The 25,619-nt window shown below is 42.8% G+C and overlaps 1 protein-coding gene across 9 annotated transcripts in view; it reads right to left on the bottom strand.

Annotated features, from left to right (window-relative positions):
* Nucleotides 1-12,795: 12,795 nt before the first annotated feature.
* Nucleotides 12,796-25,619, bottom strand: part of POSTN (periostin) — a 130,848-nt gene continuing 118,024 nt past the window's right edge. For all 9 annotated transcript variants that reach the window (XM_086935073.1, XM_086935070.1, XM_086935072.1 and 6 more), the window contains one exon: nucleotides 12,796-13,898. In XM_086935073.1, the coding sequence (XP_086791199.1) occupies nucleotides 13,816-13,898 (83 nt within the window). In that variant the 3' untranslated portion in view covers nucleotides 12,796-13,815. The remainder of the gene's footprint in view (nucleotides 13,899-25,619) is intronic.

The following is a 25,619-nucleotide window of genomic DNA, read 5'->3' as shown; positions in this document are numbered from 1 at the left end:
GAGCACCTCCGGGGGCGGGACAGGGCGTGCGCGACATCCGGTCGCGTGGGGCGGTGGGGAGTGTAGTCCTGGTGATTTCAACCCCTCGCAAACAGCGCAGGAAGGCTGTGGCGCTTCAAGGACCCTCCGGGACTCCTGGGTCAGTTCTGTGTGTCCCCCGCTCCCCCGGGGCTCTGGCTGGAGTTATGAGCACCTCCGGGGGCGGGACAGGGCGTGCGCGACTTCCGGTCGCGTGGGGCGGTGGGGAGTGTAGTCCTGGTGATTTCAACCCCTCGCAAACAGCGCAGGAAGGCTGTGGCGCTTCAAGGACCCTCCGGGACTCCTGGGTCAGTTCTGTGTGTCCCCCGCTCCCCCGGGGCTCTGGCTGGAGTTATGAGCACCTCCGGGGGCGGGACAGGGCGTGCGCTACTTCCGGTCGCGTGGGGCGGTGGGGAGTGTAGTCCTGGTGATTTCAACCCCTCGCAAACAGCGCAGGAAGGCTGTGGCGCTTCAAGGACCCTCCGGGACTCCTGGGTCAGTTCTGTGTGTCCCTCCCTCAAGCTATTTGTGGTGCGAGTGGCTGGTGAGGTGTCCCCCCCCAAAGGGGAAGGCAAGGTGGTAAGGAGGTAGCAATCCCCAGGTCCCCGGGGCACTCCACCCCATCTTTGGCAGCCTCATCTCACCAGACTGGGACACCGTTCCCGCTGCAAGAGGTGGGCACTCTCTGGGGCTGACACAGTCTTTGGCTGCAGGGCTCCAGCAGCAGCACCCCTTGGTCTTCAGGCTGCTGAGTGCCTCCAGTTAGTAGGAGTTTGCGCTTATTGAGAGATAGTAGAGGGCAGTCTCCCGTACCTCTGTCGATGGGGCCCTCTGCTGCGGCTCGCTTTGGAGATAAACGTTGCTAATATCACGTTATCTCTGCAATAAAATCCGGCGATAAAAAAAAATTTGCTAGGCTTATTTAGCAATAAATATTGCTAGTTGTTCATAATATGCCCCTATGTTAGTTGTTTGGATAAGTCAAAGTTCACAAGTTATGGGTCCGGAGCAGCTAAAAAGAGGAAGATGGCTGCTGTGACAGAGTTTATATATGTTTGGGACATTCTAAAGTTCTGGACTTTTTGTGTTGGTGATGTCATTCTTTGAAGTTCTGCAAGGAGCTGGCAATAACAGTTAATGCATAATGCTAGCCTCCATGTCTTTAATGAAATACAGATTCTCTCTACAAAAACTTGGAGAATCTACATTCTCCTTATTGACTTCTTGCGGCTGCAGCAGAGATGTTTCAACAGATCCAGCCAGAGTAGCAGTCAGTGCAGAGCAATCAGGGTGAGCCCCACCAGCCTCCCCACTGCCAGCATCTACTTGCCTTCTGTCATCGAAGGCTTTCTCAGCCCCCAACCCGGTTTCCAATGTGGCTGAGCAAAGGTATACAGTGATAGTATGCTGGGAAGGTGGCCCTTGCTGCTCTTGATGCCGGTCTTCCTGGTTAGAAGCCTTCCTGTTCACCGGTAGAGAGGCATCATCATCTTTGTGGATGTTTACCATGGGTTTTATAACCCCCAAACTGCCTCATTACATTTTCGGGCTTGTCTCCCCCCTTTACTCTGCTGCACTTCTGTTCTCTCTTGCTGCAGTCTTAATCCCTAGGGTAATTACGAACAACAGGGGCAACGCTAGAACGTGAACCAGGGGCTAAATAATACTGGAATCCAAACAAACTCTGAGATGGTCATGTTACCCGATTGCCAGCTTGCCTCCCAATTGCACTCAGTGTTTTAGGTTTCAAAAAAAGAAGTACCATCTCTCATGTGAAAATAGCCTTTTCTTTCATTTTAGTGTTAATAGGTACAGCACTATGGTGTAAGGCTACCACGCTAAGTAATAACAATATTTTAGTTACTTCTGATTGTCCAATCTTACCGCTCTTTTAGCAGACCTTGATGGACCAAGCCCCTGACACTCTGTGCTATTTTTGTATTCTTTCCAAACAAAATTGTTTGCTAATAGAAGATTGGAAGATACTCAATTCGAGCGCAGTCTAGCAGTTTAATTTTTCTGCATGCAAACTATAAATATGCCATCTGTAATCATGCTCAATTTCAACCTGGTTCTGTGACACTTGAATACCTTTGTGTTAACCTGTCATGAATCAAGACAATTGCATTGTTATTTACATATTGATATTTACTAAAAAATGCTTCACAATTCAAGAAGTGTTAAATGATTATAAAAGATTTGTAACTATGTCCCTGGATACACTGTTTAAACTGTCTTGATAGAGGCATATTGCATTGTATGAATGAATTGTGTGGTAAATCGTAATATAATCAGGACAAACATATACACTACAGTCTTTCAGGACTGGAGCTGAATAAGGGATTGGGTCTTAATTTCCGTTGTAATCAATAGATCGCCCACACACTGCAGAAGGAGCTTCATTTATCAGAACATGATGGCGCCTATCTATGAATCCATTCCTAGCCCATTGGACATTCTAAGGTGCTTTCATACATTGCCCTCTAATTACCACTTAACAACCATGGCCATGCTTTCTAGGTTAGAGCTGATGCCTATCTCTCTCTCTTTATGCCAGGTTCCATTGGCTCTTCTGCTGTCCTATTACCTAACCCCATCACCAGCAAGTGAATGAAGAAGGTCCCCTAATGTTTCGCATTATGCCCCTGATCCATTTAGATAACCTTTGTATAGCCTGAAATGCTTTAAAGGCTTATGGGCCTTTGTCTAAGAAGCCCTCCGCTTCACTTAAGAGAGCAAAGAAGGACTCAGACTCACAATCTAAAACACCTCCTCATTTCACCCTAGAAGACTTCATGGAAGAAATAAGAGCTCTGAAAGCCTTCATTGTGGAATGCCTTCCTGATACGCCTTGAGGAGAAATGGTCGACATGTGATTAATGCATCAAGGCTATCGAACAAAAGATTGGTGATGTGGAGGACTCAATTCCAGTGGTATCCCAACTAACAAAAGAAATCGAGTTGCTCAAACGGACTACTGAAGGCTTGTAGAACAGAAATCGGAGACTCAACTTATGCCTTTATGGAATACCGGAGAATTCGGAAGGGTCCAACATAATGTCTTTTTTTCAAATGACTATCCCTTCCATTGTTCATTTACCTGACCACAACCTTCTCAATATTTAAGAGAGCCCCTCGCCCTGCCCCTAAATCATCTGCTAATTCTTCATATCAAAGCTGTGAAGCTTTGCTACTTATGGCTTTCCCTCACTCCTAAATTTACGTTTTCTGGGGCTCTGAGCTATTGTCCCCCTGGGTACCCCGGTAATTGGTGCACTGCCCTACCTAACTTATTGGCCCCCCATGTTTTTGTTTCCTGCTAGTTTTACATTATTTGGAGATATTAATCTCCATCTTGAGGATCTGAATGACAACCAGAAGTAATCCTTTATTGAACATCGAGGTGTCCTTATTTTGGCACTTTTAAATTCATCACATACTCATTCCGCGGAGCACCTTTTGGACCCTAATTCTTTTAATATAAAGGACCTGATGATAGATTCCCTATTCAGCTCTGCTGGTCTGACCACTTTGTTGTGCCTTTTAAGATTAGGGATTAGGGATACCTCACATTCTTCCACAGCGCAGTGTGACCGGGAATCAAAAGTCAGGAACTGGTTCAAACTTAACCCCTCAGCACTAAATGAGAAACTACTCAGCACCAAGCCTACTCTTTTACAACAGCCTGATTTGGACCAAACATCAATTCATCACTTGCTTAATGAGGCTATTGAAATCATCTCACCAACAACCATTAAATGCATGAACAGAACTCATCAACCTTCTCCTTGGCTCACTGATGCACTCAGATTTGAAAGGAAATGTTGTGAAGCATTTGAATGACACTGGAGGAAGTTGTATGATGATGAGGCCAAGTCTGAGTATAGGGAGTCATTTAAAGGCAAGTCTAATTGAGCTACGTACAATACAGAAAAAATTAACTATGCCCAATACTGACAATTTTTTAGGTGGTGAAATAATGATCAGATGCTAGTAACATCTTGCCTACGCCCCCTCTTTCACAAAGCCAATGTGATGAGTTCGTTTTTTATGCAAAAAGTGGATAATATTCACTTACAACTGGATAAAGAATCTGTGAATACAGACCACAACTCAAACGTGGATACCTCTGGTATTCTTGTACGGAGGCTAATCACCCTGCAACTCAGGCAGAGGGTGCCGTCAAAATCAGTGCATGGTCTCCTTTGGATCTTGAATTCTTCCTGACTGCCTTACAATCTATTAAATCAGGTTCGCCGATGGATCCTCTTCCTCTAGTTAAGCTCAGGCTATTGGATACCTCTGTCTTAACTGTGATTCTGGAGCTACTCAATTCATCATTGAGGAATGGGGTTATGCTTTGGTTCTTCCTCTTTTAAAAAAAGTTAATACGGAACATCTTGTTTATCGAATTTTCATTCTATCTCCCTATTACCAGTCTTGTCCAAAATCCTGGAAAAGCATGTCAATGCCCAACTCACTAAATTTGTTGAAACCTGGCTTTTTCATTACAATTTGCAGTCCAGTTTCAGGGCTGAGCACAGCACTGAGTCCACCCTTCTTGGGGTGACAGACCATCTAAGATCTAAGACAACATCTGGATATGGGAGGTACTCCAGCACTCATTCCGCTGGATTTGAGTGTGGTGTTAGTTTTGATGTTGTGCCTCACTCTATCCTGGCAGGCAGACTAGAGTTTTTAGTCCTTGAAAGTTCTGCTTTGAGTGGCTTGTTTTGTTCCTAAAAGACTGTACTTTCCAGGTCTTTTTGGCTAATGTGAGATCCAAGCTACAAGTTCTGACTTCTGGTGTTCCACAATGTTCCATTTTGAGCCCCTTGCAATTTAACATCTTTTTTCACCCATTGGGGGACCTAAAAGAGAATTGTATTTCTTTATCATCGGCTCAGAACCATGAGCTGTCTTTGCTAAACCTGGGCCCAACGAAAATTTCCGCTTGGATGAATAAAAAAGGACGCAGGCTCAATGATGACAAGACTGAGGTAACGGTCCTTGGTAACAATGCCTCTCTTTGGGGCCAGAGACAAAGGCCTGAATCCTTCGGACTTTGCCCACCCCCATCTATTAAGGTAACAAATCTTTGGGTTTATATTGACAATTTCTTTGAAACCACGGGTGACTAAGGTTACTCCAACCAGTTTTTTAGTCCTTAAATGGCTGAAAAAGATTATTTAGTTTATCCCCTAGCGGTTCGAAGGACTTTAATTCAGGCTGTAGTCATATCCATATTGGAGTATGGCAATGTGCTGTACCTGGTTGTGGATAAGCCTTGGATCGATTGCTTGCAGATTGTTCAAAATACTGCTGTTAGGCTGCTCTTTCGAATACTGAAATATGCTTCAGTCAGTCTCCCATTTGTTTCAGGAACTGCACTGGCTGAAAGTCTCTAAATGCATTGAGTTTAAAGCACTGTGGTATATGTTCAAGCCCTAAAATGCCTTAGCACCTTGATACATTCAGGAAGTGATAGCTCCTTATCAGCCTATTTGACCCTTGAGATCCTCTAAAAAAGCTTTATTTTCTGGGCCAAGGTTCCATATAACCCACATGAAGGGCTGCTCTTTTGCCTACCTTGGTCCAAAATTGTGGAATCCTCTGCCTGTCAATCTTAGAAACTATAATTCATTACTCGACTTTCGTAATAATCTGAAGACTTGGCTATTTTAGATCTTTGTCCTGGGACACCCTATCTGGGTCTGTCCTGCGCCAGGAAACCCCTTGGGGTAGCTGAGTGTATTACAAATTTCCAAATAAATAAAATACAACAAAAAATAGACCATGGGGCATCATTATCCTTTTCCTACAGCATACTGATTTAATGTACATTACGTCCACAGCCAAACAGGCGGGTCCACTCTATTGGTCTGGTAACACAGTGTATTTCTCGCAGGATGTCTCTAATGCAATGGCTGCAAGAAGAAATCGATTACAGGAGTTTTGTGCACAACTAAAATCCATGGACGTTAGACATGACATTGTTTACCCATGTTTCATCAAAATCACTTATAATGAGAACTCTTATACGTTTTAGAATCCAGGTGAAACTGCAGGACTTTTTTCAACAACATCACTCTGAAGGTATGGATATTGGTGCTGCAGCAAAGACTTGATTGTTATATATGCCTTGTTTGTTATACTTATTGAATTACATAATATTCTTTTCCCTTTACGGTTTGCTCATCCCTGGTATGTTTACTCTGTATAACCCAAATATTTCTCATTGTTCTTCAGCCCGGGTGCATTATCTGGTGTGCATGTCCTGTCTCCGTGCAAATCGCCCTTTCAATGTGCGTACTGTTCCTACAGCATTTCACCCCTAGTAGTCCTTGGTAAGTTTATCATTACGCTTTTCCCACCTTTTTCTATTTACATTTGTATATATTGCTCAATATCACGTGGCCCTTATATGCCCACTTTCCTCTCTTCAATGTTGATTGCTGATTTGTTTGGAATCAGTGGGGCATATTACCAAGCAATAGCGATATTTATCGCTATTGCTTGGTTAGAGACAAACATTTAGGTCGGCGATTTTTATCACAGATAAACCTTGGTATTACCAAGGTTTATCGCATATTCGATAAAAATCGGCCGCAATGCATGAATATCGCTGAAAAGTCGGTGATATTCATGCCTTTGAATAAATTCAGTTTTAAAGCACCATTCCTGGTATCGGTCTCTCCTGGAACCCTGATAAAATTCAATGTCTAGGTATCTTTTATCACAGAAATATCGGAGATACCCTACAATCTAATGTAGATGCCAATTTGCAAACAATTTCGAAACTGACGCAAGGCTGGTCTCCTTCACTTTTGTCATGGCGGGGTCGCTTGGATACTAGTAAAATGATGCTGCTTCCAGTTAATAATATTATGCTACCTATTAAAATCCTTGTGGTGTACTTTACAGCTATAGATCAACTCTTATCTAAATTTCTATGGATCAGGAAGCCTTTTTGTATTTCTTTACATCTCTTAAAATTACCAAAAGCAGTTGGGGTTTACTTTCTATGACTTCTTTTGCTGTCATAAAGCTTTTAGTTTTAAACAATGTCAAAGTTATTTTCTCAAATTTTCCGATCGTCCAGCCAAACTAGGGTTTCAACTAGAATTAGCCCTTATCTCTTCCTTGTCTCATACCCATATTTTTTGCAAGTCCAAATTCCCTAAATATTGGGTACCTGCAGTATTATCTCACCCTTGTACTCTTTTCAAGTTTTACTTGGTAGCTTATCTGCCCTCATCTGACAAATTGAGTCCTATTTGGTATAATGAAAGGCTACTTGCAAACAGTAACCCGTTATTTTGGCGGTCTTGGTTAAACAAGGGTATACTCACTGATTCTCAAGTGATTTATCATAATAATTCCATCATTCCGTTTTCAACTTTATTCACTTCTATTAATCATTCTTTGAAATTTCTCCAACAATATCAGATCTTAGAACCTCTGTTCACTGCTACACTGGCGTCCCTCCTGGCCCCCTTCCATTGAGGGTAACTCTCCGCAAACCCCACATAGACAAATACTTCATATTTCCAAGGCCTCAATGTTATACAGAATACTGAAATCCCTTCTCTAGAAAAGGGCAAAGTCTGAAGCGTTTAAGGTAATTGGATTTAGATTTGAGTGTGCCTACCTCAATTTGGCAGACAAGGTCTCATGGTGGATGATGTTAGAGAGTCCGACATTGTAGAGGCAGTTGTAGACGTGAGCCAACAGATTGAACTGGCATCTCTTCGGGACGAGGAGCCAGTGGCGGCTTCTGACATGGGGGGCGATGCTGGCACATTTGGGAAGGTCGAGGATGAGTATGGCTGTGGCATTCGGTATGGTCTGAAGTCATTTGATGAGTTGGTTGGTGGGTCCAGCGTAGAGTGCATTTCCATAGTCTAGTCACTGGTGGTGAGGGCTTGAGTTACTGTTTTCCTGTTGCTGACAGGGATCCACCTGAAGATGTTACGAAGTATGCAGAGGGCGTGGCAGCAGGAGGAGATTATTGTGCTGACCGGGCGCTTCATGGAGAAATAGCTGTCTAGGATGATGGAGCGGTTGCAGATGTGGTTGGTTTGGTGTAGGTGAGAGTCCGAGTGCCTTGAGCCCCCATGTGTCATACCATGGGAAGGTGTTCTTTCTGAAGATGAGCACTTCAGGCTTGTCCATGTTCAGCTTCAGGGAGTTGAATCTCATCCAGTTGGTGTTGGTTAGGGCGTTGGGGAAGTTGAACCTGGTGGTGGCATTTTTTTCCATGAGAGAAAGGAGGAGTTAGGTGTTGTCAGCATAAGAGATGCTGTTGAGTCTGTGGGAATAAGCGATGTCAGCCAATGGAGTCCTGTAGGTGTTGAAGAGGGTGGGGCTGAGGAAGGATCCTTGGGAGACTTTGCAGATGATGCTCTTTGGTTCAGAGGTGAAGGGCGGTAGGCAGATTTTCAGTTTGCGCCCTGGGAAGAAGGAGGTGATCCATTTGAGGGCTTTTCCTCTGATGCCGATATGGTGGAGTCTGGTGATGAGGGTGTGGTGGGATGCTGTGTCGAAGGCTGCTGAGAGGTTGAGGAGGATCACAGCTGTATTGCCATGGTCCAAGACAAATCTGATGTTGTTGGTTACAGCTATCAGGGCAGTCTCTGTGCTGTGGTTGTAACAGAGGCCAGACTGGATGGCTTCAAGCAGGTTGTTTCCTTCTAGGTGATCTGTGAGATGGCAATTTATGGCTTTCTCCAGGACTTTGGCCAGGCAGATGGTGGTAGTTTTTCAGCTCGCTTGGGTCAGTGGAGGGTTTCTTCAGGAGGGGTTTCACCTTTGTGTGTTTCCAGGTTTCAGGGAAGGTGGCAGTGGTGATGGTTGAGTTGAAGATGTTGGTGAGTGTATCCTTCTGTCCCAGGTTGAAGTTGTGGTTGGGGTAGGAGTTGTCAGTGCTCCAGAGTGGATGGAGATTGAAAGGAACAAGGGTCCTAAGGAGTTGCAATATAGAAGTAGATGAAAATATAGACCACAATAAGTGCTATATTTTAGCTCCAAAGCCCAGCCGGGCGAGGAGTATTTTATTTTTAGAGATAGCAAAAGACTAAATGACCTGGAGGGGGTCAAATAAGAACATTTAGATAGGGCACAATCCTGTACCTATCCCAAGAGAATAGACAGCGGATTCACGCTGCCACAGCAGAGGGAGAAGACCATCGTGTTTCTTCCTCCCATCCACCGCCGCTTCCATTGTGAAGATAGCATCGAGCTTGCGGACCAAAAAAATCCAAGGAGCTCACCCGCTCCGCCAACCAACAAGGGAGAAGACCCTCGTGTCCCTGCCTCCCACCCACCGCAGCTTCCATTATGAAGCAAGCACCCCGCTCCCAGACTTTAAAAGTAAAGGAGTAAACTCAACCACCCCACAAAGGAAGAACCGCGACCTCACGACCCTGATCCAGGACCCGTGAAGGCGTTCGTATTGTAAACAGGCAGTGATTTAAAACAGTCCTGATGATGATCCCGGTTCATTAGGAGCCATAGAGATCGAAACGTTGACGCTCTAAAAACAGTGTGACATGTAATTTATTGCATATATTAATTTGTATACACTGTTTGTTGAGACTTGCGGAATTGATCATTTAATTCGCAAGCCATTTTTTGGCTCCAACGAAATTTCTACTTGCCTGTTAAACCTTTCTTTCTACTTACCTTTTCTCTTATTCTATGGTTTTTCTATTCTCTTGGGATAGGTACAGGATTGTGCCCTATCTAAATGTTCTTATTTGACCCCCTCCAGGTCATTTAGTCTTTTGCTATCTCTAAAAATAAAATACTCCTCGCCCGGCTGGGCTTTGGAGCTAAAATATAGCACTTATTGTGGTCTATATTTTCATCTACTTCTATATTGCAACTTCTTAGGACCCTTGTTCCTTTCAATAAACATATGACCCATGGTCCAAAGGCCCCTTTTGGGTTTCCTTGTTCTCTAAAAACCAGAGTGGATGGAGGTCATGATTGCTGTGGTGATTAGCATGGTGAGTGGGGTCCAATCTGTGAGTTGACTGTAGGGGTTGTCAGAGTGTGTCAGGAGGTAGCCGAGGACAGTTGACTGTGGTTCAACATTGCTGTAAAAGTCTGCAATCTTGTTGTGGAAGTAGTCTGCCACGGAGTTGCTGAGGGCTTGAGAAGGGCGAATCATGGTCTCTGTGGTGGATGGGCAGGATAATTCTCTAATGATGCTAAAGAGTTATTTTGTGTGGTTGGTGCGAGCCTCGATGCGGATAGTTAAGGTATCCTTTTTGGCTTCCTTGAGGTGGTGGTGTTATTTGCTGAGGGCAGATTTGAAGGTGGTGTGGTCAGGGGGGTACCTACTGGAGCGCCAGCATCTCTCAAGCTGCATACACTCATGTTTGAAGGCCCAGAGTTCGAGGGAGAACCAGTAGGCGCGTTTGCTGCGCCTGCATGTGCTGGCTGTTTTTATGACTGCAATTGTGTCTGTGCAGTTGGATATCCAGTCAGAGAAGTTTTGGACATCTTGCTCAAGGATGTTGGTGGTGTGGGGTCTGGTGGTTTTTAGAGCAGCTGCTCATTGGGTCTTGGTTATTTTGTTCCAACTGTGGTAGACAGGTTTGTGGTAGTGGTGGTGCGTCGTGCTGAGCTTGCAATGGTGAAGTGGATGATGCTAATGTCTGTCCAGGTGAGTTTGGTGGTGTAACTGAATTTGATTCTGTCACTGGTTGTAATGATTGTGTCCAGTTTGTGTTCTGCGTTATGTGTGAGGCTGGTGACCAGTTGAGTGAGTCCAATGTTGCTCATGCTTTCCAGGGGATGGCGGAGTTGATGTCATTGGGATCATTCAGGTGGAAGTTGAGGTAGCAGCGAAAGATGTAATGCTTGGAGTCAATTGCCAGGGATGCAATGAGTTTGGCAATGGCATTGCAGAAGCAGCGGGCTGGGGCCCTGGGGTCTGTAGATTTTGCTTCCTCTAACGGTGTTGTTTGCGTTGATTTGGATTTGGAAGTTGAGTTGTTCCATGGCTGATGAGAAATCATCTTCAGTGGTGGTGCTTTGGAGGATCTCTTTGTGGATGAAGGTTATGCCTCCTCCGTGTCTGTTAGCACGGTCTCTGGGTATCATCTTGTAGCCATGTGAAATTGCAGTCGCATTGGCGGGTGCTGATCATTATAATTTGCACTCCTTATCTTTGTCTGCAAAATGGGATGAACTTTAAGAACCATTAACTAGATAGGTGTCTGTTCATGTTTGTACTACTACTTAATTACATTTTGTACTTCAAAATTTGGACTGTGGGCTTTGATAATGAATTTTCCTATTACAAATATTGTTCTTGTTTATCCTTTAATGTATTAATTCCATTTTTGGGGGAAATTTTGCTTAACAATTTTATAGTATTTATACTTTTTCGCTTACTTTTTTCTCTTTCTCATCTTCTTTTTCCCTCTTCCCTCTCTATTTTACTCTTTTCTTCCCATGCTCCATTAACAATACTTCGTTCAATCCAGCTACCTGCATCTGCTGTTATTGGCATTTCTGATGTTGATACGAGTCTTAATAATTAGTCTTTGTATTGTAATTTATGTTTTTCTCTATATATTCGTATGGCGGAATACATTTAGAACTTTCTTTTCTTCAATAAAAATGCTACACTTAAAACAACAAATTGCCCCCCTCCTCATGTGGGGGGCAATTTGTGGGCAATTCAGGTGGGTCGCAAAGGTTTTTTATTCTAAAAATTGGATTACAGTTCTAAAACCTTTTGGAAGCACTGATTTAAATACATTGCATGTTTATGGTGAAAAGTATTTAAGACTACATCACCAAACTAATACCTACATGATCACTTTACATGCTGAATTTACTAACGGGACAGCCTGTAGCAACCAATGACATTCCTCGGACAACGGGCCCGATTCACAGAACTAACTGAAGACAAAATCCTAAGCTAACTACTTTTGGTATTCACAGAAGTTAGGATTTTGTCTTATGTTTGTCTTAAAACAAACTTAAGACAAGCTTAAGACAGACTTTAGACAGACTTAAATTAGGATTTTGTCTTAAGTTTGTCTCAAGACAAACTTAAGACAGACTTAAGACAGATTTTAGGCAAACTGAAGACAGACTTAAGACAGACTTAAGGCAGACTTAAGACAGAGTAAAGACAGAGTTAAGACAGACTTAAGTTAGGATTTTGTCTTAGGTCTGTCTTAAGTCTGTCCTAAGTTTGTCTTAAGTCTGTCTTAAGTCTGTTTGTTTTAAGTTTGTCTAAAGACAAACTTAAGATAGAATCCTAACTTCTATGAATACCAAAAGTAATAAGTTTAGGATTTTGTCTTAAGTTAGTTCAGTGAATCGGCCCCAAAGTGCCAATGTGCATAAAGCTTAACCTGTAAATTGATGCATTGAAGTAGAATTTATAAGTAGTTGATTGTCCGAAAATAACGATTCCTTTTCCCCTCCTGGTATGCTGTAACCTAAAAGTCTATTAACACTATAATTGGAACAGTTGCAGGAAGGTAGGATATAATCTGTTTTATCATCAATTTTCCAGTGTAGTGGCTTTTTAGAAGCTACGTATTCTCTGTTACCCATGGTATCTGGTCAGCTTTGAAGAAGAGCTGTGACCACACTCACACACACGCATGCACACATATACCTATGTACACACACACACAAACATATATATATACACCATGCACACATGCATTCTCCTCCCAGTCACACACACACACTTTAAAACACACATGCAGAATATTCTGTAAATAAAATAAAGAAAGAGAAACATTTTTTACTCTTTCCAAATGTTTTATTGAGTATTTGATTCCAAAACAGAGGTATAAAGGCACAAATACTAAGTTGTTTTTAGCCTTCCAGCCTCAAACATAAGGCCGGGGCACATAACTAATGTACTTTCCTCTTCCAGACAGTTGCATTGCAACAGTTGAGACAAAACCAAGTGCAGCAAAGCAAATGATTTTATCATTTTTTGCATACAAACATGAATTTAAAAAGTCATAATTTACAACAAACCCATGTTAAGACAGTACCAGAAAGTAGCAAAGCATTTTATATAAAAGCTGTCATACCTAGCACCAATTATTTGCTTTACATTTCATTTCCATGCAGCCAGAACTGCTTGCATGCATTGTTAGCCACTGAAGTACTAACAATTCAATGGCTTAAGCTTCGAAAAGCGATAATAGTTCATGGTTTTTAAAGTGTGCGTTCTTTGGCATAATCTAGAACCTTTACAATAACCACGCTTTGTAAACAGCTTATAGATCGCCCATGAAGTCACATGTTTCTTTTAGAAAGTTCCCTTTAAATTGGAAATTGATGTCCAGTAGCAGAACAGCTACTCTAAAATGTGACACTAACAGCGATACCTATGGGAGATATTGCACAATATAAATGTTCAGTCTGTGAAAGGCATTGTTGGTGGTCCTGGCAGCGTGTCGGCTTTAAAGGTACCCGGGCAAATTTGCAGGAATGCAGACGAATTTACATGGCATTAAAAGTGCTACATTTACCCATGATGCATGTGTTCCTTTTCCCTGAAGCTTCCCTCTCAAATCGTCAAAAGTCTATTTGTAGACATTCAGCCAACCGTAGCGATGTTTTTCATTCAGTGACATTCCCAATTTAAACATTGATATGCCCTATTTATTTTTCATAAGTCCCACGTTTCAGTTCTTATCTATATTTTTTTAATAAAAATGATGTTTTGTTTTAGAGCTTAGAATGGTCTTAGTGTCCACGTGATCCCATAGTGGTTAGTACTCTGCTATGTGCACTTTCTTTACATTATGCAGCATCGACTGCAGCTTGTGTTTCACGGGGTTTGGATGGATGGCGAGTTTTTCTCACTCTTCTTCTTAATACAGGAGCTGCGAAAAACGAAGTAGATCTTTGTATCAGTACACATAAAATCAGTAACGTACAGCACAGAACCTTTCTGCCAATTGGGTACGTTTTTCAATACTACATGCTGACGAATTGCATAATGCTCTACGTAACCAGATAGCTTAATCTCGTCACAAACATACTTATGAACTACAGCATTAAAGATAACCAGTACATCATAGGCTTGATAAGACATTTACCTATGTCCAGAAAAGGCAGCATAGTGTATTGAAAGCATCATCACCTGAAAACGGCCCACACCATTAAAGAGAAAGGGCCTGATTACGATGTAGGGCGGAAAGTCACCCGACAGCTTGTCAGAGGCTTTGTGCCCGACATCAATGGTTTCCCTCTAACCGGCGTATTACAATATCGGCGATCACAGGAAACCTCACGGGGGATTCCGCTGTGCTCCTGAGGGGCTCCATGAGACCCTCAGAGCGTTGAAAGCCATCATAATCCCATGAAGGCGGAGCCTGCCTTGGCTCTGCTGTCGGGATTATGATGTCACTTTCCCACATTCTTTCCATGTCGTCCTTTCTGACATGGAAAGGCTGTCGGAAAGTGACTTTGGAGGGTGGGGATTTTCCTTAGAAATATTCTTACTATCTTGAACTACCACCTCATGTCAACTAAATAATAAATACATCCTTTTACAAGAACCTACGTGACCTGATCTTCTTTTACATTACTACACCCGTAGCAGTCCCCCTTCTCCCCTGGCCCTCTGCTATGCCCTCCTAAACATCCCTGTACATGGTGCCTGCTAAACGGTGCAGGCAGGTTCAAAAACATCCCTTTTACAATTTTAGCTTCTGCTACGAGCCTTTTCCACCGCCGCACAAGTTACAGCTGTAAAATAGATATTTCCGACCGCGGTCGCATCCAAATTCTGCGGACGGAACTGCCGACCTATGGACCTATGTACAGGAGGGTGCAGTCCGCAGTAGCATCTGACCGAAATCGTAATAAGGCCCTTACTATTAACAAAAAACCTATCCCCACTCTAGCTAATGAAGTCAGACTCAAATAACTAATTAAATAAATAATGTCATAAAATGACAATACAGTGAGAAGGGCAGGTAGCAGGTAATGCCAAGTGGAGGTTACAAGACACTTAACAGACAGTACAGCTGAGTACACGAACTCTCCTCTTTCACAACAACACAGGAAATAGAGACTGTTACCAAGTACAGACATAACAAGCTCAAACTGTGGACTGACATAGGTTGATACAAACAGTATTTGGGAACTTTGAGAGGTCAATAGTCTACAGCCAGTTTGACAGGAAACTATTCAGGAGGATTTTTGTGCTATTAAGTCAGAGTTAAAGTTATTAGAAACTGTATTCCAAAAAATAACCGAAGAAAAATGGCTGCAGGTGAAAGTTATGTTGCATTTGGGAAGTAGGTTAGGGTTAGACATAAAATGCAATGCTGACCGTGGCTGTTAATATAGATTTAAATGTATATGCCTACGTAGGTTTCAAAAACTGAAATGTATATTCGCACAATCTGATATGGGGTATGCTCTGTAGTGGTTATGCAACAGGATGTCACAATACCTATATCAACAATAATATGCATTTGCTTGTCAAATCAACTATCATATAACTTGTTTTTTTTTAGTTTAGAGAGAAAGGGAGGTGTCAGCGAAAGAGAAACCATAATGAGAGAGAATGACGGAGAGATGGTGACAAATGTGTTAAAATTAGGCAAGAAAGTAAGGAAAGAAGGTAGAGAAATGTATACAATTAGTTATCAAAAACTGAAAGCCTGTGAGAAAGGGTAAGAGGGAATGATTAAAAAGATATATGGGGAGAGGGAGCCAGAGAGAGGTAGGAGGGACTCGCAGGGTCAAAGAGAGAGAAACAGAGGGAGAGGTCAGATAGCTTTATGACACCTATCAATACCTCCTGCCCTGACAACATAGAAAACAGTGTGTTGATTTCACAGATAAATGAGACAAATGAAGCTTAACCCATCCATTCTTAAGGCAGACCTCGGGGATGAGCAAACTACTTTTTAAACAGCATTTGGATGATACTGAAGATACAATGCACCTGGTAAAGTGGTATTTCTGAGGTATTGACATTTGTAATTATATGTTCTTCTGTGCTGCTTGCAAGTCATGTGACCTTTCAATCCTAGGAATCCGCAATAGCCACAGATTCCCAGAAGTTGTGGAATTATTTTGCTCAATAACTGTTTGTCACCAATTACGCATGTGAATATTTTGATGGTGTATATTTATCCACGCATTAATGTAATCCAAAAAGCGCAACTATATTTTCGAACTTTTTTCTCCATGGGAAAACTAATTGCACCCATTGAGAAATTCTATTCCCTAACCCCCTACCAATTTTGTCATGCGGCAATGTGCTACCACTCTTGCTTTGACACTTAGGCCTCTTTTCTTCTCAAGCAGTTGTGGTGTCATGCATGCTCAGGAATTATGGCAACCTGCTGAACCACTCTAAATGCAATAAATCAATTGAATCACCAACCTTGCATGTGTACATCTAGGGGAATTTCAAGAACATTTATCCATGCAAGCTGCACACCTTGAAGTGTAATTCTTAGAAACCACATTATCCCACAGTATTGGCCCATAGTTGCATTTGTTTGGCTAATCAATGGTGCTGTTCCTATTCAGCCATTCATCTATTTCTTGTATATAGCACTGATGATACCACACACTGCATCTGCTAATTTTAAGCACAAATTTATGTTCTGATGCAGACGAAATTATTGGCTGTTAATGTCCATCAGAAGCTAGATGTGGTTATTAGCAATTGCGTTAAATTTTGTTGAGGGTTTGCCGCCATGTTGTTCTTCCTGCTCAGTCTAGTTGACGCTGCTCCACATGACCTGTTTGCTGGACATAGATGGAAATAGAAAAAGGACTCGCCCCTTTTCACTCATATGGGGGACATCTTGAAAGGAGCTCCCCACCACAAAGGTGGTCTCCTGAGTATCCTCTAAGTTGTATTTTTATTTTATTGTTTACTATATACATAAAAATACCCCACCCCATTTATACGATCCCTCCAGCTGGATATAATCACCATGCCTCTCTCATATTGACGACCCAGATATCCCACTTCGCGCGGTGTACAGTAACTCTCTAACTGTCATGTGACTCAGGTTTCCACCTAACGGGCAATAAGTCCCCTTTTATTTAGTTATTGTTGTCTTACTCAAAGAGAGGCTGTTATATTTCTATGCATTCCTTGCTTGCTGACTATCAATTTGTAGTCCTACTCCTGTTCTGTCACTAACCTATTGACGTACCTCTTCTTATTGCTCTTACCTTACTAAGGTCTCTTGACCTGTGGCTATCTCCTAGTTTGTGAAACCTTATGCGCTACCAACACCTAAATGTTTCCTCCCCTTTTCGCTACTATTCATCTCTAAGGTTACTTTGCCTGCTGCTAATCTAGCTTTATCTTATTCGAACTCGGCACCTACGATTCCCTGGTCTATTGTCAATGTTTGAATGTCAATGTCCAATGTTTATGTCCTCTGCATTTGTAACCTCATATGCTATTCGTACTCAAATTTATCTTGCCCTAAGGTTACCTTGCCTGTCTCTAGTCTAACAGTATATCATTTGTAACCTCATATGCTATTTGCTCTCAAATCTACCTTTCTCTAGGGTTACCTTGCCAGTTGCTGGTCTAACAGTATGTCATTTGAATTAAGAGTTGTTGTTCCTATGTCGGACTATCCCTCATGCTACCTAACTGACCGTCCTCAGCAGTTGTTTTTACCCTGATTGTTATATTACCTGCTTCTTAATTATCCATTGTATTGCACACAGCTCTTTACCATTTAATAACATCTTGATCTCCTTCCTTCCTTCCTTCCCATCTGCCTCCCACCTATCTCTATTTTGCATTCTCCCCACTTGACTGATCAATTTACCACCCTCGCCTTCTCTTTCCTGATGATCCAGACTACTTTCGTAATCTCTGGATAGCCCTCCTTATTCCCACACCTCTCTGTCTCACGCCACCGTCATACAAGGTCCTCTCGCCGGTTCTTGGAGACTATTTTCCCATTCTCAGACAGACTTTTATCCACCCTAGTTACATTACCATGCTTCCCCCCAACCACACCCCTACTGCACAGGATTCATTCATTACTAGGTTAGGCTAAAACTCTTAACCCATCCTTTACCCACCCAACCTCTCTAAAAATGCCACGAAGAACGTAAAACACAAACTATTAAATTGTCACCAAGAAACCTTATTTGTGGACAACTACCTAAGTCTCACCTCCATTATCAAATCCAATTACATCTTTTACTCCAGATGCCTCTCTAAATGGAAATGAATCTTCCTCCACTACCTCCCCATCACGAAATCTTACAAAATCGCTTATGATTTGAAGCTGTCCACCACTCCTTCCTCCACTTTCCCTGGCGAAATCGGCATCTCTATTTTTAAATCTGGAAATATCCTCATTCAAGCATCAGAAAACCATTTCTCCATCTTTGAGCTCCACTTCCACACCTTATATGAACTAGTAGTCTCTCCTGTTCTAATTGCTACAGCCTCACATTCACAGGAAGTCCTCCCGACTTCGCCTCTTATGACACCAGCTCCATCACTGCTTGATACCTCTGCTTTTTCTGGTCTCCTAATCCCTGACCTTTGATCCCACCGCTCCCGTAGCATCATCTCTTGCGCTTGACATTTCCACTTCTAACTTATCCACCAATCCCTCTCTCCCCCTGCCGCATTGCCCTCTCCTCCTTCGTCTGATTTTCTTTCCCCCCGTCTCCCCCTGCCCAATGGTCCTCTCCACCTTCACCTGACTCTCCATCCTCCCTCTCGGCCATCATAACCCTCTCCCCTGCCTCTCATACTCACTCATCCAACCCCAATCGCTCCATTCTTTCCTTTCACTCCTCTCATCCCCCGCAGACTGATACTCCTACTCTGGCCCCCCTACACACACCGAGTCCCCTATCATCAGCTGCCCTTCTGCTCCACCTGGGACAACATTCTCCTCCTATCTTAAGGACTCCCCACCCCAAAGAGATGATATCACCTCTCCTCACTTGCCCCTTTCCCTCTCAGTTTCTCATAGTACACACCAGACCGCTGGGTATGTTGATTCCCACAATACAATCCTTCCTCAATTGAGGATCCCGAACACCCCTCTCCCCCCTCCCCCTGGGTTTCCTCCACATATTGTTCTCACTCCTCTATCCACGGCTAATGCGGACCATACCCCTCTCCTCTCCGGCCTCATCTCCTCCTTACCTTTCACGCTTTCATCCCAATCACTTCTTAACATCGATCTCCACCTCTCCATCTTGACGTCAGCATTTTCATCTCTCAAGAAAGACTTTAATGCACTCTCTGTAACTATACCAGCCAATCACCCACTCTCACTCGACGTCCCACCTACGAACACTTCTCTTCCGCCTGAAGGATGTACTTCCTCTGATGAAGGACTTCCTGGTAACTGTCTCCATATACCTTCCCAAGCTCTGAACCTTCATGCCTCCCCTAACCCAGGGGACTTAAACAATCATTACCCACCCTGTAGCCTGACTGTGGACTCACTTATGCCTTACACCACTCTGCCGATGACACCGGGTTGTAACCACTCCCCTTCATCTACCGGCCTGCCCATGCCTCCCCCACAATGCACTGCTCCTACAGATCTGTCAATACCTCACTCCACTTTTCCTGTGATCCTGGGGACAAGCTGCATACCTATCTCTCCTGTCCCGAAATCAACCATATACCCCTCAATTGCATGCTGGTCAACTGTAGATCGGCTGCTCGACATGCAATTGAAATCTCTGAAACTATCCTTAATGAAGATATTGACATCGCTTTCCTTACTGAAACCTGGCTCAAGGCTCACTCCTGCTCTATTCTTGACATGCTCTCCCCCCTAGCCATTATTTATAAAAATGGACTACCACTCACCCTTACCAAGAATTCTGACCGAACCTCCTTTGAATACATGGGAGCCGCACTAAAGTTCCGTGGGCCCCCTCTATTTGGCTACACAACATTTACCATCCCCCTGGTGACCCTTTGCCTTTTGTCGAGGAACTTTCTGACCTACTGTCCCATGCCTCAGTTTCCAAACCCAATAACATCTTCCTCAGTGACTTCAACATCCATTAGAACAATGAGACTGATCTCTCGCCCTATATAAAGAAGATAGACCAAGTAATAACATCATTTATTTGGAATTATGGGAAGACAAGACGGGCTATAAATAAATTAGTGTCACCTACATCCCGAGGCGGATTAGCAGTTCCAAACTTAACCTATTACATGTGGGCCGCCATACTGCAGCAGATGTCCTTCTTAACCACTTCTAAAATTCCAGATCGAATAAAATCTCCTCATGACATTCCCTCTATCTATGAACTCACATTAGGAGATTCAGCGCGCGGACTACTGCTAAGACAAATCGAGCCATCATATTATAAAAAGATTAAATTTAAAATAATGACAGACGCATTCAAAATATGGACCAAAGTTACTAGAGTACTATCAATACCTAAGTACACCAAATATACACCTTTATGGCGTAGCTCTATAATCCCGCAATATCTTAATGATAACATTACTAAGCGCTGGGAAACTTTAGGCATCGTTACTATTGGCGACTTCCTAAACTCAGATTGCAGAATTAATTACGAGTTAAGCCTTAAATATCAGATTTACCCCACAGATTACTTTAAATTCATCCAAATCTTCACATCACTCAGACAACACGCCACAAATTTAAACTTACAGTCGTTAACATTATTAGACCTGATGCAAAAAATAACGGTAAGAATTAGTGATATTTACGGGATCCTTATGAAAAATCACCCAGATGATCTAGAGAAAATAGAGGAAAGTTGGGCTAATAAACTAAATAATTCCAATGTGGATATAGATATGGTGCTACAGTTATCCTCTAAACTCATACTCGCAAGTAACCTAAAAGCCCAAATCTACAAAACGGCTTGTAATCTATACTATACACCGGCTAAATTGTTCTCATGGGGTAAGGCTAGTCATGACAAATGTCCTAGATGCGCGCTTGGTCCCGCAAATTTAATACATATGTTCTACGATTGCCCGAAACTCGAACAACTAAAAGAGAGTATATGTAAATTCTGGGCTGAAATTTTTGGCCGGGAGATCCAAATATCGGCTACATTGGTTGTATTGGGTTATGATAGCTCTTTAGAACTTAATAATTCAGAAATATATACAACTTATCTGTGCACAGCTATATACAGAATTATGCTAGCAGCCCGATGGAAGGATACAGAGGCACCTACATTTCAGGGCTGGATGAATAGACTCCTTGCTACATACAAGCTAGAAACAGCAATATACAAAACTAGAGGGAAAAAATCCAGAGCTAAAGGGGAATTGATCCGGGCTCCTATAGCTAGTTGGTATAATCAGCAAAGGGTCTGATTTTAAACCCACTTGAACCTTGTAGGAATAATTGTCTAATTTATATAGAAGCATGGAGGAAGAAAATGAGGGTATAGTGCATGTCGAATATCTACTCTAAAACTGTGTCCAGCTCTATTATATATCATTATACCTGTCACATACAACACAAAGATAATTTGTACTATTAATTGTATTTAATGTATTATGTACAGCCTTTTATGCGTTCCTTTATAATTTGGAAAAAATCCCACTATATCAGAATGTCGATACTATATATGTTAATTATTATCTACTGTTGTAAATTTAAAGCTTGCTCAATAAAATTTAAAAAAAAAAAAAAAAAAAAAGAGACTGATCTCTCGGTTAGCTCTCTCAATGACCTCCTGGACATTACAGATTTGACACAACTTTGCCATGCTCCTACGCATTCCAACGGGGCAACTCTTGATGCTATCATTACTAGCAATGACCTGGCTTCCCTTCTGCAAATTGTCCTGATTGACTGGTCCGACCATCACCTCATCCTCTTCTCGATAAATAGCGCTGCTCATCTCCCTTCCCCCATAAATATTAAACATAAATTAACCAAAAACCTTCACCTGATTCTTCCGGGTGAGCTGGAGTATAAAATCGAAGCAAAACTCTAACTTACTCCTCCCTCACTAAATACTAATGACCTTACTGACCAATACAAGAAAGCTATCATTAAGGTCCTTGACCAAATTTCCCCGGCCAAATTAAAATCCCCTCCAAATCCTGGTTCAAAGCTGATCTCAACAGTGAGAGACGCTCACTCAGGATGACCGAATGCACTTGGAGACTTCATCCCTCCCCCTGTAATCTTCCCCTCCTCTGAAGTGCTAGGGCCAATTATAAGAAACACATCTTCAATGAAAAGACCTCCTTCTTCCGTGCCCAGCTTGACTGAGCCAAGAATAGACCCAGGGAACTATTCAGCATTATCAAAAAATCAAACAGCTTCTTCCCCTCCCAAACCGACTGCCTCTATCGAACGATGTGAGGAAATTGCTTCCTTCTTTTCTGAGAAAATTGCCAAGATTGATCTATCCTTCACTTTATCCCCCCACCACAGAGCTCATCTCCACTCTATGTCCTACCACCCAAGTCTCCTCTGACTCCTTCTCCCCCTCCTGACTCTATCCCTCTCCAGCACTCCGGTGCCCCCCTTGAACATTTCCCCTCCTGCGCACAGCTAAAAAATAACGCTTCTTGGCTTCATTTTAGCTCAGTTACTGTGCGAGAAGTCCTAAACATCATCACTAAACTTAAACCCTCCTCTCACACCTTTGACCCGCTCCCCGCCAACCTCATTCAAGATTTAAAGCACATCATTGCGCCTTATTGGACTTCCATCATCAACTCCTTCTTGACCACTGGCTGCGTCCCCGTCTCTGGCCAGCTCGGCCAAATCTCTCCCATCCTCAAAAATCCCAATGCTGATCCTAATGACCTTAACAATTTACGCCCTATCTCGAATCTTCCCCTTTTATCCAAAGCTCTCAAAAAATGCGCCTTGCTTCAACTGGACAAACACATCGACTCATTTAATCTCTTGGACGCACTACAATCAGGCTTCCGTAAGGACTGTAGCACTGAATCTGCGATGCTCAACATTGTTGATGACATCCATCACTCCCTTAATAAAGGGGAGGCATCCCTTCCCATCCTTCTCGACCTCTCTGCTGCTTTCAATACTGTCAAGCACTCTACCTTACTCGACACCCTCAAGGATCGGTTCGGCTTCAATGGTCCAGTTCGCGAATGGTTCACCTCCTCCTTTCAGCACAGATCCCAACAAATTAAAATCAACAATTGCCTCTCTAAACCCATTCATGTTTCCTTGGGTGTTCCCCAGGGGTCTATTCTCTCTCCTTCTCTATTTAACCTCTTTATGGAGCCCCTCACCATCATTCTAAAGCAAGCAGGTATTATTTATCACCTCTATGTGGACGATACCCAACTTTACTATAAAATCAAATCCCATGCAGACATTCTGCACCTCAATGATACCTTGCTTAAGATTCAGCAATGGTTCCATCTGAACCACTTGAAACTCAACCCTAAAAAAACGGAAGTCATTCTCTTTGCCCCCAAAAACAACCAGCTCCCCATCCAACATTGGTTCTCCGACCTTAAAGCTCTCAACTTCTCCATGTATCCCCTCTAGCTCAGTTAAATCTCTCAGAATAAGCCTTGACCAAAACATCAGCCTCTCCCCCCACATAACAAATGCAGCTAAATCTGCTCTCTTCTCCCTACATCACCTCAAAAAAATCAAACCTTTTATACCTGCTGATGACTTTAAATCTTTTCTTCATTCACTTGTCCTCTCCAAATTGAACTATGGCAACGCCTTACTCGCCGGAACACCTAAAGTCCATCTAGCCCCAATCAAGACTTAAGAAGCTTTAATACCCTCTTCCTGGTTCCTCCCTTGCTTCGCAAGAAATCAACCCAATCTCCCTCTTCCTCTGGCTTCGCTCCTTCTAACTGGAACTCTCTCCCCAAGGAGTTAAGTTGCAACCCTTCATACGACAGCTTCAAAAAAGATCTCAAGCGTCACCTACTCCACAAATACTGGGGTCCTTAATTCCGGCCTCCTTTCAGGCTCCCACAACATGCCCAGTACGGTATGACGTTTCTCACCACATCATTCCTGACTCACTTCCCCTGCCTTTCTCCTTCACCCTTTCCCTATCCTCTTTCTACTTGCTCCCTTACAATCACTGCCTTTTCCTACATGCCTGCTCCTCTCCCCTCTCCCTTTTCGGTATTTCCCTACCTCCTAATGTTCCCCCTTCAATCCCTGGCCTCCATGATGACACATCTATCCAAATCCTGTAATTTTCTAAATGTACTGTTTATTTTTCTGTTTATGGATTTATCGTTAATCACATTTGGCTCACATGTGTACTAAAAACCATTCTGTAACTTGCTTTACACTTCCAACCCTGTAAAGCGCTCTGATACACTCATGTCTAGCCAGCGCTATATAAAACCGATAAATAATAATAATAATAATAATAGCAAGGGAACTACAAATCTATGCCTTTGCAACATAAAGGCTTGCACAACTTAAAATCTTTTTCCTTTGCTCTTATGTTAAACCAGTGAAACCTTCGAAGTAACTAAATAGAAAACATATAAGTCCACTCAAAACCTTTTCACTGTAATCTGTGTCTGAGTATTACCAATTTCTTCCAAATGATATCAAACACATTAAAAATCACTATTGGTTAATACAAGCAACATACAGCAGCAGTATACAAAAATCTGAAAAATCATTCTTTCTTCGGGTTTTGCAAATGTAAGGAAGAAACATGAACAAAAAAAACCTAGGCATCCTAAAGAGCATTTTTTTTTCATTTTTTAAACAACGTTCATGTTACTGGGAATCATTCAATCAAACTCTGCTACTTCATCTCTAATTGTACATAATTAGCTCCTTTATTTATACAGCCTGATTATGAGCAGGAGCAGCTCCTCCGCTAAGGCGGAGGAGCGTTGCCCCACTGATCAGGTCAAAAATAAACATCTCATTATAATATCTCATTGTTATTATCATTTTATTTTTCTTTGTTGCTCAGCTGGGATGGGGAGGGGCAGAGATGGGCTCTAACAGAGGAGCAGGAGGAGGAGTGGTTTGCACTCTAAAGTGCACATGGCGGTTTGACCGTCATGCGCACTTTGCATGTTCTCTACACAGGCCGCCTTACAGCCTAGGTGGAGAACATGCCCTGGCTCCCTGTCCCCGTCTGAGCACCGAATCACGGCGCTCAGACCAATCACAATGCTGCATTGCAGCATTGTGATTGGCTTTGGGGAGCCTGGAAGCCTGGGTGCTTCCTGCTTCCTGCCCTGGAGTCCTGGAAGTGGGTGAAGAGGACAGAGAGGCGGCGGCACTCAGGTAAGTGACCTGCCCAAATTTAACGAAGGTTAAGTCATTCACATGCTCTGTTAATTATCAGTTGTGTTAAATAAAATCAACCTCGTAATTCTGACCCATGCATCAACAGAGATTCACAAAAGGATTCAAATTAACTGAGCCACTCGCAATCAGGCCCATAGACAAATGGACCCAAGTTTATCAAGGCTTTGCATGGCCCTTGTGTCAGGTAAGGGGATGCAAGGACGAGGCAAAACGTAGGAGTGATTTATCAAGCCACGCAAGATCACCTTGCATGGCCCTGCATGGTTCCATAAATCTAGAGTAGCACAAGGCAGCACAAATAGCTGCCATGCATTACTC

The sequence above is a fragment of the Lissotriton vulgaris genome, chromosome 8, assembly GCF_964263255.1.
Source record: "Lissotriton vulgaris chromosome 8, aLisVul1.2, whole genome shotgun sequence".
NCBI lineage: Eukaryota > Metazoa > Chordata > Amphibia > Caudata > Salamandridae > Lissotriton > Lissotriton vulgaris.
The sequence above is the reverse complement of the archived record's forward strand: the minus strand, read 5'-3'. Positions and strand labels throughout refer to the sequence as shown.